The sequence below is a fragment of the Falco peregrinus genome, chromosome 14, assembly GCF_023634155.1.
Source record: "Falco peregrinus isolate bFalPer1 chromosome 14, bFalPer1.pri, whole genome shotgun sequence".
In the NCBI taxonomy this organism is placed as follows: Eukaryota; Metazoa; Chordata; class Aves; order Falconiformes; family Falconidae; genus Falco; species Falco peregrinus.
In genome coordinates, this window is record NC_073734.1 from 4,437,971 (window position 1) to 4,457,502 (window position 19,532).

Here is a 19,532-nt window from a genome sequence, read left to right on the forward strand (position 1 = left end):
TTCACTCAGTTAATAAACTGCCCACCACACCTGATAGGACAGTGGTCTGTGGCCTAGGAAGTTTTAAAGAAGTGCAATGGAGAAAGGAAAGGAAATATTTTCTTACAGTTGCAACAGTACTGGAATCAAAGACCTGCTTACCCATAGTTAATGTTTTCTTTGATGTCCACCTCCCTATAGTTTTTCAAAAAAGAAAAAGGGATTCATGAACTATTTAGACATCTTCATATGTCACAAGACAGTCCTGAAAGCATTTATTAACATCCCATCTGCACCACCAGTAGTTAGTTTGCTGCAAGGTGTCAACCTGTGCAATAAGGTGTGTGCGTGTGAGGAAAAAAAAAATAAAAATCACCATTTTCTAGAGTTTACAGCAGCAGCAGCTTCGTAACTTTTGCCTTTACACACAATGAAGATATTTTAATGCCAGTTTGCTTATACATAAAAGTGCTTGAATTTTCAGGAATTTAATTTTTTTTATTACTTCTGTTTAACACTGGCTACATGCAACACTTTTTTCTTGACTATATGAAAAACAAAGTCCTGTACCTAATGCAATTCCTGCATCAGTGAGAGTGGCATAAAACAACTAGAACGCTGATGCTAGTTTTCATATACAAGCGTAAATTAAAGGTACTGCATGGTCAACCCACAGAGCACTGGTGATATGTCCCAGGTGCAACTGAAAATCTCAGAGGAACAGAAGACCAAGATACAGACTTATTCCTACCCAGGAAAAAATTAATATGGGGCAACTGTTCTGTTTCAGGCTGCAGAACCGAGTACATAGCTTCTTTTTTAAAATGAGGAAAGGAATTGCACTCCAGAGCAAATCAGACTATTGAAAAAAGCTTAAGCTACTCCTTACTCCTTTTCAGAGTATTTTTTTGCAATTCATTTACTCTAAAATAAGATAGAACTAAGCCTTACAAACATGTTCTCTGTGTGAGTGGAAATATTGCTGCAATCTGTACATGTAGGAAGAACAGAGGATGTATGAGCAAGAACGAAACAGAGATTCACCTGTATTCCTGCAGAATACAAGCCTCTCAAAGTCTTTTTCCATTCCATTTCTTGGCTCAAGAACTACTAAGCAAGTTTCCCAGAGCTGACTGAATCACCCTCACACCTTCTCCAGCCATGACAGGAGTGTGTCTGAGGTCTCCCAACATTTTATGTGTTACCTCCTTAAAAAAACAATCACCTGAACACTTAAGTTTGGTGTGTTTGTTTTGGCCTAGGCTATGCCCTGGCAGCTAACAGGTTTGCTTTCTGACCAGCATCTTAGTGAACAGTTTACCTGGGACTGATCAACATGTTTAAGACCAGCTGCTTTGCCAGGGCATTGGCACATAAAGACCTAGCTGCTCGAGACAGTACAACTGCGTCCCTGAAGCTCTTGGCTGTTGAGCACACTCCAATTCTGCAGCCCCAGCTTTAGCATTTTAAAACTCACATGGGTTGGAACAAGAAAAACAAGAGGAAAAACTGTCGGAAGAATGCACTGGTGTGAGGTAAGCAATGCCCAACTAACAGCGTCCTTGAGGGACCAGTATGCCAGTGACATTGAAGGCAGAAAGGTTTAAAGACAACTGTAAAGGAAGGTTGTGTTGAACCTGAGTGAGTGGAGGCGGCTCAGCTTTTAAACTGGTGTACCTACTGCTTCATGGAAGCTGTTTCCATTTTCTGAGGTGAGCATTCCTCCAGTCTGGAGGAACAAGTTAAGACTGCGATAATGCACTGCATTTCCCACCCATCTATTCCATGTAGCAAAACCAAGACTGCATCTTACGCTGGATCTCTGACGTCTCTGGTGATGCGGTAATTCCAGTCACGGAAAAACTCGTTTTCTTTGTCAAATTCACGCTCGTCTTCTCCTATAGTCACAGTGAACCTCTTCTCCTCAAAGTCAGGCTCCTGCTCTTTTCTCATAGTTGCCTTTTTCAATACCTGCCATAAAAAAACATTGTAAAGGGAGAACATTTCTGAGGCACAGAGAAATTGCAGTAATAAAAATCCTTCACTTGGAAGTAACCTGCCCTTCATCTAAAGCACCCTTCTTCTGCCCAAGCCTCATGAAAGTGCAGGACACTGGACTCTCCTTGACACAGAAAGTGTAATTCACTACTCCATCAGCCTAGAACAGCAGCAGACAGGAAATAAAAGGTTTCACGCATGCTGACCCCATTTTCTGCAGTGATCAGACACATGGATCCTATATGTGCTAGAGAAACAGGTAGTGAAGTAAGGGAGATTGTATCAGCTTAAAAAGTTTTGCTTTATGGAGGGCTTGATTTCAGGGCCACAAATTCCCCCTAGCTCATGTTAATATAAAAAAACCAAACCTGGATGTCAGCTCCTCTTGACTGTGTAACAACTGTGATATACAACAAGACACAGTTAATAGGTTAAAAGGCAAAAAGTAAGGCTCCTTAGAAAGGGCAAGACACCATGTGCCCCAAAAAGAGCAATTCTAACATCCTGCTCCCGATGAAAAAGGCTAGCAGATTCTGGAGACCATCAGCACAGTTCCTGAGGATGGCATTTACCTCTTTAGCGTGCCGGAGTCCTCTCTCCCAGGCACTTTCTGTTGGAGGGTCTGGAGGGGGTGGAGGTAAGATTTCATCAACGACTGGCCCTCCCTGTTAGAAAGGTGAGAAGGGGAAGGAGACAGATACTTGATGTCAGTTTTAAGTAGCAAACAGGTACTCCAGAGATGTATCAGCAGGACATAAACTGCGACACGTGGAAAATTACTCCCCTCTACTAACAACCTCAAGACCACCTTTTTAAAAAAAAAAAATAATCACATATCCAGTTGATGTACTGAATTTTGCTAAAGTACTAGCTCAAAAAAAAAAATCTTCACTTCTTCTAGAGCAGGAGACAAAAGCTACATGCAGAAGCCATAAAGTCACAGAAAAGCTATCCGTACCCAAGGGTTGGCTGGCATCAGTGGGTGAGGGCCTATAGGAGGAGCACCATTTGGGGAGAAGGGCTCAGGCTTGGAGATCAAGGAGTAGTTTCCTTTGTCATTGACGCCAGGGTGAATAAATCGACAGTTCATGCCCCAAGTACAGTGACCTGCAGAGATACAGTTCTGTTAGACCCCTGTATGCCTACAGCAAGCACTTATTCAGCCCTGCAACCATTTAAAAGCCATCAAGGAATAATGCTGTTCGAGACACATGACTTTTCTTCTCTACAACTTTGTTAAGATTTACCTGTTTCCATACATGTGGAAAGATGCTCCTGCCTCCCACCTTCCCAGAGAGAACAAATAGATCCCGTCACAGATGGATGAACGTACAAGAACCTTATTACAGAGGGGAGAAGGGAGGGATGGATGCATACACACCATTAAGCAACTGCAGTAATAAGCCTATGAGCTCTTCAAGTCTTACTAATGACAAACATTTCAAGTTAGGAACTTTACCTTTTACAGAAAACAATGAATGAATATAACCTGACAGCAAAGAAAACCTCACAGTGCATCCAAAATATACAGCACTCTGGTGAGGCATGAAGTACATTAAAGCTTTTCTCTCCAGCCAAATCCGCAGGCTTGCCAGCACAAAGCAGGAAAGACGACATCACTGTGGAGTGCGCAGCAGACAAATCTGAAGCTGCTCATTAGCTTCAGGTACCACCCCCAAAATAAATGGTAACATTCAGGGGTCTCTAACAGGATACAAAGCTAATTCTCAGCTTTAATTTAGCTTGCCTTAGAAACAAAATACCTTTTTTTTTTTTTCTTTTCTCCTTCCAGCAATCCACTCAACATCAGGCAATATTTTGCAGATTTCCCAGCAGACAACTGCATCAAAGTTGTCACTAATTCTGTGCTAGCTCAGGCATTAGCGCACTGACTTTGGAGGCAAATGGGGAGTTAACACTGCTGTGGCCCAAGGAAGAATCCCTGATCTCAGCTGGCAGGGCAACATGTCAGAAATTCACATGGCACCTGCATCCCTGGAAATGCTCCTCATCAGTCCCAGATTAACCATGAGCCGGTGTTCTAAGTCAGAGGTAACACTGGATGCTTTTGTACTGTAAAAGCATAACACGAGCAGAAATCCCTTTGCACAGCAGCTCAGGGAGCGGCGCATCCTTTCTTGGTGCTTGAGCACGTGTAGGGGCTGCCAGACACCTACACAAACACTTACTATTCCTACTGAGGTGTCAAGGGGAACGATTGCCCTGACAATAAGGGGCTCTGCTACATACATCAAGGTGGCTACACATCAAGCTACTTCACTGGAAGGCTCTGCAAGCTCGTCACTCATGCTACTGGACAGCCACAGCCACGTGAGTGCTCCCCTTCGACACATCAAAAATCTGAATGTCTCCAAGGTCGCACGTGAGCAGCATCTGATCTGCCTGGTGGCAATAAAGCCTTTAAGGGGTGAGCAGGGGTGAGTGTCATCGTTATCTGAACCGACGCAAAATCAAAGAAAAACAACTGCGGCAGGAGATTCTGCAGTCTGAACTTTGACTCAAGCAAATACTTCCATGCTGCACGGAGGCGTATGTCACACTAAGGATTCAGGAACAAACACCTCTCCTTGCTGAGGAACTTCCCTGTTCCACCATCATCACCAACACATTCGTGTCTCAGCATAGGCAGAAAATTTGATACCGGAAGACATGCAGGAAGCCAAGTACGTGGTATCTGATGGTCACGTCTCCGGAAACCCCCTAAGCAGTTCCCTACGTTGCACATGCCACTGACGCAAGGAATAAAAGACTACACCCTGTTCTCCACCCTTCTTTTAATTTCAGATTTTCATAAATTCTTTCAAGGGCAATTGTAAATAAAACCAAGTAAATGAGCAAACATTAAATGAGATGAAGCTGAAGGAAGTGGAAGAGAGCTATAATCAGTTTAGATAAGAAAACTTTTAAAACCTACTCTCTATACTAAAAGAGCTGCAGGAGAGCCTAAAATAGCTGTTGTGCAGTTGCACAAACTTTGGGGAATTTCTATTAAGAGACAGCAAAAACCACGTTTTATGATTTCCTACCCCAATTTGTTCCAACTGAGGCTGACAATCCCAATCGTATTTCAGAAATGTGGTCTCTGATACAGTGCGCAGCAATCTTCTGGCTTGAGGAAAAAGCTTCTATTTACATGAGGATTATTTTTTTTATTCCAGTTGACCATTTCCTCAGCCCAGTGGAAGTACCGGCCACTGGCACATCTCGCCCTGTCAGGTCCAACATCATCCCTCAAGCACGCCATCCTGCTGGGGTTTTGGGGTTGCTTGTGAAAAGTTATACCTGAGTTGCCAAACCTGACACCACCACACAGGCAACACAGGAGCCTGGTCAACAGATGCACTTGCAGGGGCTGCAGCAGCTCAGTGGATGTCAACATACTGTCACATCAGTATTTCTTACAAAGAAACTGCATTTCTAGCCCTATTTTCAATTTTAAAAATTCAGTGAATGAAGTTTAATAAGCGAGCAAGCAAGACGGATATAGGATTGCAAGAAACAACTAGATTTTGGCAAGGCGTGAGCTTGATAAGGACTAACAAGCATTTGCCATTTTTGGTTTCCACAAAATAACCTCTAACCAGTAGTTGATTGTTAAATCAGTCCAAGCAGTTTTATTTCATGCTGTTTAAAAAACACTAGCAAGTTTTCCTTTAGTTGCTTCCACTGGGCTCACCACACTTCGGGCAAAGCCATTTTTGCATATGGGCTCTATGTAAATTCAGCACCCGGCCACCAAGGAACAGAAAGGTAATACTGAGGACACCTGGGGCAGAGTTTATCATGTAGACAGCAGCTTAACGGGTACAAAGATCAAACGACAAAAATTACAGCATCTTTGGTTTTCTCCCACTGTTACAGCATGTCATTACCTTTCATGAAGAATCGGCAGGTGGGACGTGGCCTCACTTTTCTGTCACTGGGGTCTTTAACTTCTCCTTCTTCTAAGTCATCGTCCTGGAACAGATAGACAAGCTGACATTTCACGTGGTGCATTTTCTGCAGCGACCTGACATTTCACAATATGGTCAAATATCAGTCACTGAAAACACACCCTGGAGCAAAACACAAGAGAGAAACAATACAAAGTTACCATAAATACCCAACAGCATCTTCACAATGTGCTGCTACAAACAGGAAGATCATCAGCTTCAGTGTTTCAAAGGTGACTGCAAAACCTTCAGGTGTTACGGATGTCTTGATGCCACAGACCAAAGTTTCAGGCTGCATCATTTTACCTTATATACACTTAAAGGCTAAAAATCAACAGTACAGTGGATTAAGATCTTATACCTCAGTTGAATGAGGCTGGCTGTGCACTTAGCCAACATCACGTGCAAGGCAGCTAGAGGCAGCTTCATGCTCTTTCGAGGCAAATGAGCTAAATTGCATTACCTGTCCTTCCTGCAGGCTAACAGCAAGCACGCCAACAGCCACCGCGGCTCTGCTGGCGTGGGGTAATACTACAACCCTTCAGAGCCTTTAAACTGGACTGTCCCCTGCTCAGCATTCATGTCATCCCTGTTCAGCTCAAGCCAATTCCTTCTGCTCACTAATTCAAAATACACAGCGGTATTCCTGCATTAATGCAATAACCCAGCACAGACATGACTCTTCTATCTGTACAACAAGTTCTGAAGGATGACTGCTATTACAATAGCTAATCATAAAATGCTTTCCCACTATGCTGAGCAACAACCTCACATACAAGTTTTTCAGGAAAAAAGCCATATGTCTATTTCTTCCAGTCCTCTCTGGCAACAACTTGACACCTTTCCTTCCACTCCTCAGCTCCACACAGGAGTTGTGGATCGGCTCAAACAAAACTCTGCATCATCCCCAGGCACAGCAGCCCCAGGAAAAAAACCTGGGAGATGGAGGTTGCTTTAAAGATTAAGAACCACAGGGGATGAGCGTGAAATAAGTCATGAAACACCTCCAAAAGAAAGTTGTTGAAACTTTAAAGTATCAGTCTTTGCCTTTGTTCTCCAGGGCCTTCCTTCCAGCTTTATTAGGCTGCACCTGAAAAGTCAGAAGGAGCTAAAAGGAGGTGATGATGCAGAAGGCAAAGGCAGCCACAACTAGAGAGCTGTCAGAGGCATCTGGCAAAGAAATCAGTTATTTATCCTAAAAGGCAGCCTGGCCTTCTGTACTATGTCTGGCTGAGCCCCAAAGCAGCCCATGTAGCGCTGTGCTTGTACTGGTAGCTCCAAAGGTGGTGATAACACACCCGTGTTTTGGCTGCTGCTGAGCTTGCACGTCAAGGTTGGCTCTCCAACCTCCCCCTCACCAGCAGGCTGGGGATGGGCAAGGTTTGGGAAGGGGCACAGCCAGGACAGCTGACCCAAACTGACCAAAGGCATATTCCATACCATACGATGTCTGCTCAGATATAAAAGCTAAAAGAAAGAAGGAAGGGGTGGGGTGGGGGTGGGTAGGGGGGAGGCATTTGTTATTTATGACATTTATCTTCCGGAACAACTGCTACGCGTACCGAAGCCCTGCTTCCCGGGAAGTGGTCAAACATCGTCTGCTGATGGGAAGTAGAGAAAAACCCATCTTTTGTTTTCCTTCACTGCTGCACATGTGGCCTTTGCTACTACTTCATTAAACTGCCTTTACCTTGACCCCCCTTTTTTCCCCCCTATCTTATTTTCTACCCCCCCCCCCCCACTCTGCTGAGGAGGGGAGTGATCGAGCAGCTTGGTGGGCATCTGGCATCCAGCCAAGGTCAACCCACCACACCTTCCCTCCGTCTGCCTCCATTTCACCGTCACAGAGGTTTTCAGCATATGAAACATCTGAAGAGGGAGCATCTGCTGGAGGCCTTCCCTCTGCATGGTGATCGCAGCAACCCTGTGGCAGCCACAGCAGCTGTCTACACAGAAAAGATTAGGAAAGTTATGTACCCTGATCAATTCAGCAGCTGGAAAGGAGGAAAAAACCATCACTTGACTGTTGACAAACAAAGGATCTACAGAGAGATGGGTTAACAGCTTCTGCTGCATTCCTGTGAGGGCAATGCAAAGAGAGCTCTCCTGAACAAGAACGGATTTAGAAGACTACATATATATTCAAATTAAAATTTGCATTAATATTCCCCTCCCTCCAAGACAGAAGTCTGAAAGCAGAATAAAATGCAGAGATTTAACAGTTTCCCCCAAAGCTGGGGATGGCATTCAATGACGCGTGAATGGTATAACCAGCTCAACTCCGCTTCTTTCAAAAGAACTGTGTGAAGTCTTTGCAAATGCTGTACTTGAACAAAAGGGAAAGTATTTATTTCTGTGAGGTCTCCTTGGAATCAGGCAGCTGGGAACCCTGTTATGAGTTAATGTATGAAAACCAGAGTACAGATTCATCTTGTGCTTTGTAAGGAGAGCACTCCCAAGAATGCCTTAGACTCTAAAGGAAAGCATTCATATTTTAATCAAGAAGCAGGCATGAAGTCAGGACTCCAGGAATTTCCCCCCCCCCCCCGCCTGGACTCTCCTGCAACACGCTAAATTCCTTCTAACTGAATCAGAAATAGACAAAACTTTTGGAAGACTTGTGTTTAACAAAATCACCTGCCAGAATGGGCATGATAAAGAAAAATTACATCACCTTTTTTAAGCAACAGAACTTGTCAAAACACCATCAGAGCAAGAAATACACCATATACGACTCCTGAATAAAAAGGGAGGATGGTGTCTCCAGTGAGGCTCCGCCAGCCTCCCAAGCATGTTGCCAGGTCAGCTACACAGCAACGGGGACTGGAAAGCAACACCATCTCCCAGGTCCAAGCCCTCCCTTCCTTAACCGAGAAGCCCCACCAGTGACCCCATCCACAGGCCATTGCTTCCTTGCCTGGTCACCAGGACATTCTCACAACACTGCCCCAACCTAGTCTAGCCGTGCAGGAGCACTTTGGGCACCAACAGCCAGGAGCAGAGCCAGCTGAGAGCTGTGGGCCAGCAACTTCTCTTTGCACTGCTTTTTGCACTCCCACTATTCAGATTCAAGTAAGGTGTCCACCAGACCAGGAACAGGAGGGTTCCTACCCCTAGAATCGCTTTGCCCTGTCTTCTGCCTGCAAGAGGAAAACTAGTTGTATTAAATACAACTGCTGCACTGCAGTGCTTCCTATCTGAAGGCAAACATGAATAAAGAGTGCTATTTGCCCTAATCACGAACGCAATTAAACCCAGTTTTCAACTTTTCTAAATAGCTGCACTTCTCCTGACCTGTGAAACAGTAGCTACTGGGACTGTGCATTCTTGAACACATCACCCAAACCATGCACAGAGGTTGCCTGGTTAGAAAACCAAGCTTCCAGAAAGCCCAGCACCTTTCATTCCTCTTCCATGCACCCAGATGCTGCTAGAGCCCACCAAACAGCTCAGGGCCACAGGCTTCCTGCACACAGCTGATGCCTCAAGCATGGCAGCCACTCCACAGCACCAGCCTCTCAACCTGAGCTGATGAGACAGCTTATGAACACCTAATCCATGGCTAAGTAATTTGCTGTCGGCATCATTCAAAAGTCCTCTGGAGAGATGAGGCAGAATAGTTTCTTAAAGCACTGGAACCCCTCCATATTCAATGGGAGCAAAGCTTATTTGTGACAGCTTTGACAATATTCAGCACAAAGCTTTTCTACAGTATGTGGTGCTGAATGTCCCAGCCACTGAGTTTAGGACTTGGTACATAGTATGGTCTTACCTCCAAAGAAAGTGTTGTTTGCACACTAGTGACACAACTAACAGATATTCATGTCAAAGAAGAAGGAAAGCATGGCGGCTTAAGAGCCAAACAATTCTGAAACACAAAGACAGGTCTCTCCCTGCAGGGCTCTGCCCACCTCAGACCAGCTCCTACTTACATCAATTTCTCCATCGTCAATTTCTCCATCATCTTCTTCTTTCTTCTTCTCCTTGAGGGGATCCTGGCCATCCTTTTCATCATCACTTTTGCTGCTGGATTTTTTCTCATCTTCAGGGGCATCATCTCCTTTCTCCTCTTCTTCATCATCCTCACCAGCAGCTTTCTCACCATCCTCCTCTGCAGCAGCAGCACTTGGTTCCTCAGGAACTTCCTCATCATAGTCCAACTCGTGCTCATCTAGTTCACGGGTGACAGAGGATGCTTCATCACCTAGGTCATTTGTCCGGTCTTCCTCCTCTCCTTTGCCAGGTGGAGGGCTCTTCAGCTCCCCAGTCTGCTCGTTGTTGTCAGACTCCTGAGACTTAGTTTCACTTAAGTGGTCTTCTTCATCCGAGTGGTTCTCCTCTTCACCATGACCCAGTCCCCTGGCTGCATCCTCCTCCTCTCCCAGGACGCTGCCTTGTCCACCCTCTCCATCAAGTCCCCGTTCTGAACAGCTCTCCTTCAGGACTTCATCATCAGAAAGCTGCTGGTCCTCTTCATCAGGAGAGCAGGGGTTTCGCTCAGGGCTGTCGGAAACATCCATCAGTACCCAATAGTCTGCAGAGGGTAGAAAACAACACTTGTTAGGGGGAACAAGGTGCGAAATCAAGAAAGGCTCACCCTGAAGAATTTGTATTCTTTTATTTTACCCCCTAAAGAAGAAAAGGTTGCTTGAACTCATGAACATGATTTATTATAGTACCTTCAAGACAGAAATACAGGGTTTAAACTGCATAAAGAACTGATTCCAGCATTATCCCAGACTAGAGTGTACTACCCTTCACATACAGCAATGGAGCTCAAGGCTGAAATTTCATCTACCAGCTCTAATAGGCGAGGCTGCACAAACACTCCCACCAAATCACCATCAGAGATCCCCAGGCAGCCCTCACCCCAGGCACAACGGGCAGTGGTGTTTCCTCTGTGAACAAGCAAGTAAGCTTCAGAACACAGGGCCAGACTGTCAGGTGTATTTTGTAACTATAAGCGCACGACACCACAGATTGCACAGACTCCAGAAGAGGCACAGAAGCAGAACTTATGGTGATGCTGGAAAAACAGCCTATATCTTTACAGGAGTTTTTACACTGCACCCGGGATAGACATGAAAGCAAGGGCAGTATGCATTCATGAAAACTCTCGGATTTTTAATCAGGTTTGATTTAGACAGTGCATGTACTGCCATCTAATTTCCACTTGCTTTATACAGTAAAGATTCAAAATTCCTTCAAAGAAGCAGATCAACTTCATAACTGTCTGCATCGTGCAATTTTGCTAGAAGCTCAGTATGAACATGTGCTTGACATGAATATGTTAAAAATGAGACGTCTGCTTTAGAATAAGCATAATAAATGCAACAGAAAGGGAAAAGATGTAAAGTAGGAAAAAACCCCAACCCATACATCTATTTATTTTACTCCAGAAAACAAAAGACAAATTATAGAAGAACCGTCTGACCCAAGGAACCGGTTGAGCTGTCTCTTACTAGGAAGATTACTGGTTCACATCTAGACAAAAGCTCTTGGTGATTAAAAACTCTCACCCTTCAGCTGTGGTCTCCTGCTGCAGCATGTCCCTACCACTATAAACAACGACAGCAACTCTTTCCTTGCCACGTCCCCCTCCCAGCAGTAACCAACAGTGCTTGGCTGCCCCAGAAGTGCCCAAGCTGAGAAAGATGTCTTGACAGGTTTTCCAGCACCGAGGCGGCCAATGCTCGGATAAAAGCACCCACCGAAGTCCTCTGGTTGTACCAGTGGAACAGTTCAACAGAGGCACTGGCTCCTCTCAAGGCAGCACCTTTCCAGGGGACTGAATTAACCATCTCAGTACGAGTCATCTCCTCCAAACCCAAAGGCCTGTACTAAGCAAGCCTGGGCAGCCGTCAGACAGAAATGAAAAGGTAAAGACAAACCCAAGGCTTACAGAAGCATATTTAGGGCTAAAGAAAAGCTGTGGAGTCACAAATCAACAGGACTTCATCTTAATACGTATCATGTTTTACTTCAGCTGCTCCTAGCTACAACCTCCCTGCAAAGCACATTTACTGCTGGTGCAACAAAAATGTGGCATCAATTACCAGATTTTTACCTGTTATTTTTAAGACCCTTGGAGCAGAAATGCTAAAAATACAAGAGTCTGGTAGCTCCTTTAAACACATGCAGCAATCCTTTGCTAAATAAAAGTTATTAACGCTAGGCAGCTCTCTGCTACTTAACCTTTTCCTGACCCACCCTGTGACTCTGCTATGCTCCTCTGACTGGTTCTGCACAGTAAAGGTGGTTATTTACCATCAAAGAGCAAGAACAGACAGGCAGAAGGCACACCAAGCCACAGCATCCAAACAGAATGCCACGTGCTGTAAACACGACCAAAGCAAATTCAAGCCTTCACAGCATCTGAAACCCAAACCATCTTGGTAATGACAGAATTGGGAATCTCAGTGCTGAAACACAGCAGGAGGGTAAGCGCAGGGAACATGCAGCATCTCTTCTGTATGCTAAGAGCCCATGCCTGGAAATCACGAAGGCATGACAACTTTGTTATCCGTGCTACTCGTCTGCTTCTTCATAAACCTGCAAAGACCAGGGCTGTTGTATTTATGTCTTGTACACTGCCAGATGCACTGTCATCACTGAGATAATAACTCTTGCCTTCACCCTAGTGAAGACGTTAACTGGTATTTCCAGTAAACTCTCAAGATGAAAGTCACATTTGAGAAAATGCTGCTTGTTATACTATGGGAGGTCTACAGAGAAGGAGCTTTAAAAAAAAAAGAAAAAAGAAAACCACTCCCAGAAGCAGTATGCATCTACGCATTCATACCTAACAACTATGCTCTACTTCAAGTCTTCAAAGCCCCACACAGGTATTAGCTAACTGATATACATGAGGATGACCTAAACATTCAACAGGACCCTGAGCAGCAGCAGAGTCACATTTTGAGCTTCCTACCAGCTACTCTGTTTTCTCTGCACATTTGAAGAAGTTGTCTCTTGCTCATAACCAAAGTTTTGATTTTTACTGAAAAGTTAAAATCCCAATTAAAAGACAGCAATTGCCTCCTGGAGATAGCAGCTTTGGGCAGTTAAACAGGATGTAATCCAGAATTATATTCTTACTGAGTATATAAAGGTTGATGCTCAGTTCATAAATGCTTGCACAAATTGTTACTGGCTTTAACAGCAAGTTTATGACGGTGATTTCAATTGTTTAAGAGCCTGAGAAGTTACACTTTGTGTGCATGTAGAACAACTTAGCGTATTACATCTGAAAGGTCAGCCTTACCAGGCCAGTAGAAATATAAAAGCTGTCAAGGGCAGATGTATTCAGGAAATTTGTTTTCTCATTTGCAAATAAGCAGCACCAAAGAAAAAAGCATCTAAGTGAACCAAATGCCCTTCTGCATTCGACATCGAGACCTTTAGAGGCATGGGGGAAAACAAATATGAACGCATTCTCACCACCACCTAAGGTGGTAAGTATAAATCATTCACCTCCACCAGCAACTATTAAAGCTATTTTAAAAACCCAGGCATCCATCAGTCACAATAATTTCCTATTAATCAAAAACGATAAGAAACAGAATAAATGACAGCCCAATTGAAAAGGGTTCACAAAATCCAGGCGGCCCAGTTTTGGTGTGTACTCCCTGGATTCAGGTAACAGCAAATTTCCCCTCAGCAACAGGCCTTCCATCCTCCCCGTGCCTCTATCTGCGCAGGCAGTGAGGCAATGCACAGGAGGCACTTACAGTTCCTCCACCACCTCTTATGCCAAATTATTGCAGTGAGAGCCACAGTCCAGCCAGTCTCCAAGGGCTGTTGCTCCAAGTTCACTAGCAGGCAAGAAAAGACACCCCAAAACCAACGAACTGGATTTTTGCTTCAATCTCACCTACAACTGCATGGAAACACCCCAAAGGAAACCCACGATATGCAAGGGTAAAATCAGAAGCAGGAAAAAATAGGGAAATGGAAATTAAAAGAAAACTGCCAGACTAGTGATGGAACAGGACTAGACAGCAGTTCTGCCACATGATGGCAAGATGCTGCTCTAGCAGCCATCCAAAAGTTAGGCTTCCTTCCACTAACTCGCTGCCACAGCAACTCCTCCTGCAATGGGGGAGATAACAGACCAAAAAATACCCCCAAACCAACCTTTTTCCAGCCATTCCTTAGCTCTGTTCAGGCCCAAGGCTCTGAGCCCAGGAGGAGAGCGAGGGAAGAAGGTACAGTATTCCAACAAGCAGCTTTATGGCAACAGCAACGTTACAGAAGTGTGATCCAACATGGGAGAATGCCTTATCACTGAGCAAGTCTGTATTACTTGTAGTCACTCATTTGCAGAAAAAAAAAGAAATATAAAACATTATGAGAGGCAAGAGTACCATAGTAAGAGTTTTGTGAAGTGCCAGAGTACTTCACTTGCTCTAGCCACCCAAGTTTCCTTTCAAGCTCCAATGGATTTACTCTTTGCGTGGTGGCAAGTTTAACTCCAGTTTAAAATGCGTGTCCCAAGCTCTGTTTCAGAGTAATCTGCAAATCACAGTTTATCCCAAATCTCTGGAACCCTGCAAGGTCAACTTCTAACTTACAGACAAGACTGTCTGACTTCTAGCTCAGGACGATGGAGCAAGAACCAGGTATTATAATGATACTTCTCACTTAGCAGTGTTTTATCTTCAGAGGTATCTTTAAAATTACAGGCAGTTTAGGCAAAGCTGCCTTTGGCCAAAGCTCCGCAACCTCTTCTATTACAAGACTGACTTATTTGCTCAAAGCATGTCCAATTTTTCCACATGTCTGAAACAGAATAGTTCAGGACAGGTCACCAAGTGTTTCAGACAAGGCTCACAAAACCCTCACTTTGCCAGGCTAAACAAGTTGGTACAGCCTTTCCATTGAGGCGCCTTGGTGCAAACGCAATAGTAGGGCACACTTTCAGCCAAAAGCATGTCATTTACTGTCCCTAGAATCTCTTATGTGTGCCTCCTTGAGTTGAAAGCCCCTTAAAAGCAGCTCAGATGTTCTCACTGAAAAAAATTGAGGATTTGGCAGCTAAACTTTCCAGCCATTGCACCCGCAGTACGCACATGCCACCCTCCCAGGTGTGAGCCAGACGGCACTCGCTGACCCCACAGACAGCAGTCAGGTCAAGCAAGACTTTCCCTCCAGTTGCTCCTTCTGGATTCTCCTGCCTCCAGCCTGCCCCTGTTGGCTTGCAGTGTCCCTGCTAGTGCTGTGAGGCAGCAGTATTAGAGACAGACTACCAAAAATAGAAAGTGAAGAAATCTCCTCAACAAGAGACCTGGGGCTTTACCATCTTGTTTTCAGTATCAATGCCTCTGCATCATGCTCAGCATGCTCAGCTCACCAAGCGGAACTCCACTACACCCAGCTACAACGGAGAACACCTGGTTTTTGCAAACCTAAGTTCAGCCCTTTGGTCACCAGGTATCTAGACATGACAGAAAGCACTCTGAAGAAACATGCCTAGCATCACCTAGATCCTGGATGAAAAAGGCTACAGCAGCCTGGTGTCCTTAGGGGACATTAGGCTGCAATGATCTGCAGCTTTTCTTGGCACAAACGTGTTTTCTCTCCCTGCAGCCCCTCACCTCTCTCCCTGCACGTGCACAGGCTGCTGGAAGAGGCACAGCCAGCATGCTCACTCAGCACACAGCCCTGACTGGCCTCCAAGGCAGCTGCTTCACACACAGTCAGGTCTGGCAGAAAAGAGCAGCTTTTAGTTACACAATACATAATCAACAGGAGGCAGAGCTGAAGTTTCACGGACTGAACTCTGGAATTTATCAAATTAGGGAATGAAGGATTAACTACTCCTTAATTTGTCAGTGTTTCATGGCTTGCATACAGTGGAACAGAGATGCTCCTTTTAAATTAGGCATTCACATTGCCATCCTCACCTGCAAGGACCTGGATGCAACAATGAAGGGGCCCATTCTGTTCCACTTGTCTTAACGTTATTGGAAAAGATTTAAAATTAGAGAGATTCTTCACCCCACTCCCCAGGTAAAAAGGCACTGCACACTGAGGTGGTATTATGGAAATTTAAATTCATCTGCTTCAGCCACATTATAATGTATTTTTTCCAAAGCTTAATGATATTCAAGACTTTTTGTAACTTAAAATATAACATTGAGATGAAAAAGCCTTGACACAGCACTAAAGGCAGTAAGAGAAAAGCCCTTTGCTACTCTAAAGTTGCTTTTTAAAGCTCAACTTCAATATTGCCAAGTAATCCCAGGATAGATTTTAAATAATATTTTTAATCTTACACTTTTGTTAGATGATTTGCCCAGTGCAAGAGGTAGGTGAGTCAACACGTTGGAATTCTTTGCAGCAGGTCTGTTTTCAAAGAACAAGCCCAACTTCTACTCTCTTTTAAATGAACAACATCAAAAGGTGCAAAACTAGAATGAAGAAATGTCAACCAGCTTTTAGTCTGATCATATATGTACCTTGGACACTACTCTAAGGCAGTGCAGCCTGACACTGACACACATTCTGGATCCGTGCCTCTCAATGCTGCCTGTTGCTGCCAAGAGGCTCAATTTCTCTTTCTTCCTGGTCTATGCTGCGCTGCTTCCAATTAGAACTCATGAAAAGTTTGAGCAGCATCTTCAATTAAGCCTACAAGGTCAGGCTTTGTGTACAACTGACTTGCTGCTGCAGGTAGTGTCTTGGGAGCAGACGAAGTGGAACTCATATGGAAAGGATGGCAGCTTGCTCTAACCCACTGCAGCACCTATACTGATACATACACCTGTGAGTTGAGACAGGATTGGAAACAGTCACCAAGGAAAAAAGTACTCCTGTCAAGCATTATTTCCATTCATTAAATTCCTCCCTCCAAGGCACCTTTATATGGTGCCACAAAAAGATTTTTCCACATGAATGAGGAATACACCTTGGATATAGTATGGGAATCAAGGGCTCAGATGGTTCCAGCACCTCTGGTAGCAGGAAGGCACCAAGGACCATATAGAAAACTGGAGCTTGACAGAGCCATCAGCTTCAGTCTTGAAATCCTACACATCAGTCAGACGGCAAGAACCAAGCACGTACCCAACTTCTGTACCCCTGAGCAGAGACCTCACAGCTCCTGGGGTGGTCACAGGACAGATATGAAGGAAAGAAGCAAGGAACCTTTTTTTGCTGCAGGCAGAAATCTTTGTGACAGAAAGGATAAAAAACACTTTAAAAGCCAAAGAGCTTGATGCAAAATCAAAATGTTTCCATTAATCGGATACGTGAAAACCAGGGGTTAATGCAGACCAGAAAAGTTCTGGAGCATGGTCCAAGTCCAGCCACAAGGATGGGCGAAGAATGATGAGTGATTTGAGGAGAATGAATGGGAAATAGCGCTGACAGGGCAAGTCAGAAGAGAAACAACAAAAAACTGGAAAACAGAAATGAAGGGCAGGAACCACAACAGTGAAAAAATATGGAAGAGTAGTGACAACAGGAAGAGAAGGAAATAAAATGCCTCGTGATCCAGGAAAGGAACATCACATAAAACTCTAAAGACGTCTAGAACAAAAGCAAAGCAGCCAGTCCTTTGCTTTGAACGAAACTACAGTCATTAGCAGGGTTAATTAACCAAAATACACACTTATCTGTCATCCTTGGAGAAGCACTGACTTTGAAGATGCATAGCAAACTTCAATTACCTAGCAGCTGTCAAGGAAGCTTTTAATGCAGAAAACTGAGCTGCCTTTTGGTATTAATTTAAGAGAAGTGCTTGGTGACAGCCATTTTTTAGCAAGCTGACTGTTAAAGAAGGGCTCAGAGAGCTCCAATCCAGAACCTTAACCACTGCTTTCTGTTGGGCAGACTTTGGGACCGAAACCTGAAGAGAAATGGCGCTGTAAGCAGCTGGAGTTTGTTTTCACAGTGTAACTGATTTCCCTGTTGCTGGAGCACACACGGCTCTTCCTGCAGCTCTCCGCTGGCAAATGCTAATTTTGAATTATCAATTCCTCGGTCCCATGAAGAAAACAAGTACAATTATGCCTGTATTCTGTAGGATTTATGGCTAATCACACTCAAGAGGCTAACTTTACTTAGAACATTGAATTAGCAGTGTTGCAAAGAATTGTCTTGATTAGACCGCAACTCTTTTCCTTCATCTAGGCAAACCTTAGGAAGGCCAGGAGAAAGAATTCATGCCTTGGAGGTGCTGCTCTTGCTACAGCCAAAGCAGCACTGTTAACAGTTGTTGCAGAAGTTGTGAGCTACCGATGGCAGTAAAAGAAAACACTGTTAGCGTGGGTGCCAGAAGGACAGCTCTGAGAAGAGACAACCCTGCTAAAGCAACTCGAGGAGGGAATTTGAACCATGTGCAGCAGCTACGTATTATAACAGTGGCAAAGACAACAGCAGCTCTGAGCAGTGAGCGCTCACAGCTCCTGCTGCGCTGGGCGGACAACTAAAAGCAGCACTGCATGGGTGATGCGCCCACCCATCGCAGAATGGACCCCCATGGGTGATGCACCCACCCACCCATCACAGAAGAGACACCCACATGCCACTGTGATTCCCCGGCCCTTCTTCCCACTGCGGACCCCAGCTCCCCCTGTGCCTCCCTTACCTCACAGGGCCTCCTGCCAGGCTGAGGTCCTTCTGCTGTGCCCCCCAGGCCGAGGCTGCTGGAGCTCTCCCTGTTTCCACCTGCCTGGCTGGGGGGGGGATGACAGGGGGACACGACAGTCAAAGCTGCCTGTACCCTAGGGGGCTGGACAGCCCCCCCAAACGGCAAGCTCCCTCCCCAGTGCCCCCAGTTCAAACCACTCGCTTCTATAACACCCACCCCAAACTAAGGCTGCCCCTTCCCATCCCCACCAGCCCCCTCCACTACCTCGGGCTCAGCACCCCCCTCAAGGTAAGGCTGCACCCCCGCCAAAGGAGGCGGCCTCCCCAGAGCACAGCCCCCCACCCCCCCCAAACTAGGGGTTGCCCACGCCAAGTACCCGCTCCCCACCCCCCACTCTGGGCCGTCTCCCCACTCCGCTCCGACCATGGGCTGCCGCCCTCCCTCTCCCCGCTCCCCTGCCCGCAACGGCCCCCCCCCCGCGCTGGGCCCGCCCTCCCCATCCCCAGCGAGGGCCGCCCCTCCTCTCCCAGCACCCCCCCGGGCGCTGGCCGCCGCCCCCCCCCCCTCCCCGGCATCCCCCGCCAGGTCCACCCCCCGCCCCGCGGCCGCTCATCACCCGGTTCCGCCGGCGCCCGGGCCCGGGCCCGCCTCCCCCTCGCCGGCGCTAGGCCGCAACCGAAGCCCGCCGAGCGCGCCGTGCGGGCGGCAGCTCACCTGGGCGGGCGGGCGCGGCGGGCCGGAGCCGGGGCGGTGGGCGGGGGTGAGCCGGGGGCAGGCGCGGGGCGGGGGGGGGGCGGCGAAGCGGCGGCTGCGGCGCGGGACGGGGCCTCTACTCGCGGCGGCGCAGGGCGGCCATGGCGTGACGTCATCCAGGCGCGCCGGCCCTCGCGCCGGGGGGAGGGGAGGGGGGGCAGGAGGGCGCGCTCCCTTTGCCACACCCCTCCCTGTGTGCGCATGCGCAGCTGGCCCGGCCGTGCCGTAAAGGGCACGCGCCCGCGGCGGGCGTG

At 46.3% G+C, this 19,532-nt stretch overlaps 1 protein-coding gene across 11 annotated transcripts in view; it reads right to left on the minus strand.

Moving 5' to 3' along the window:
* The window catches only part of ZC3H18 (zinc finger CCCH-type containing 18), a 48,945-nt gene extending 29,553 nt beyond the window's left edge, over positions 1-19,392 (minus strand). For 5 of the 11 annotated variants that reach the window (XM_055818658.1, XM_055818656.1, XM_055818659.1 and 2 more), the window contains exons 1-7: positions 19,240-19,391; positions 18,523-18,610; positions 9,863-10,464; positions 5,871-5,955; positions 2,936-3,084; positions 2,550-2,642; positions 1,793-1,950 (exon numbers count right to left, since the gene is read on the minus strand). In XM_055818658.1, the coding sequence (XP_055674633.1) occupies positions 1,793-1,950; positions 2,550-2,642; positions 2,936-3,084; positions 5,871-5,955; positions 9,863-10,450 (1,073 nt within the window). In that variant the 5' untranslated portion in view covers positions 10,451-10,464; positions 18,523-18,610; positions 19,240-19,391. Of the gene's footprint in view, positions 1-141; positions 175-1,792; positions 1,951-2,549; positions 2,643-2,935; positions 3,085-5,870; positions 5,956-9,862; positions 10,465-18,522; positions 18,611-19,239 lie in introns of all 11 variants that reach the window. The other 6 variants (XM_055818652.1, XM_055818657.1, XM_055818654.1 and 3 more) reach the window with 3 other exon arrangements.
* Positions 19,393-19,532: the final 140 nt, after the last annotated feature.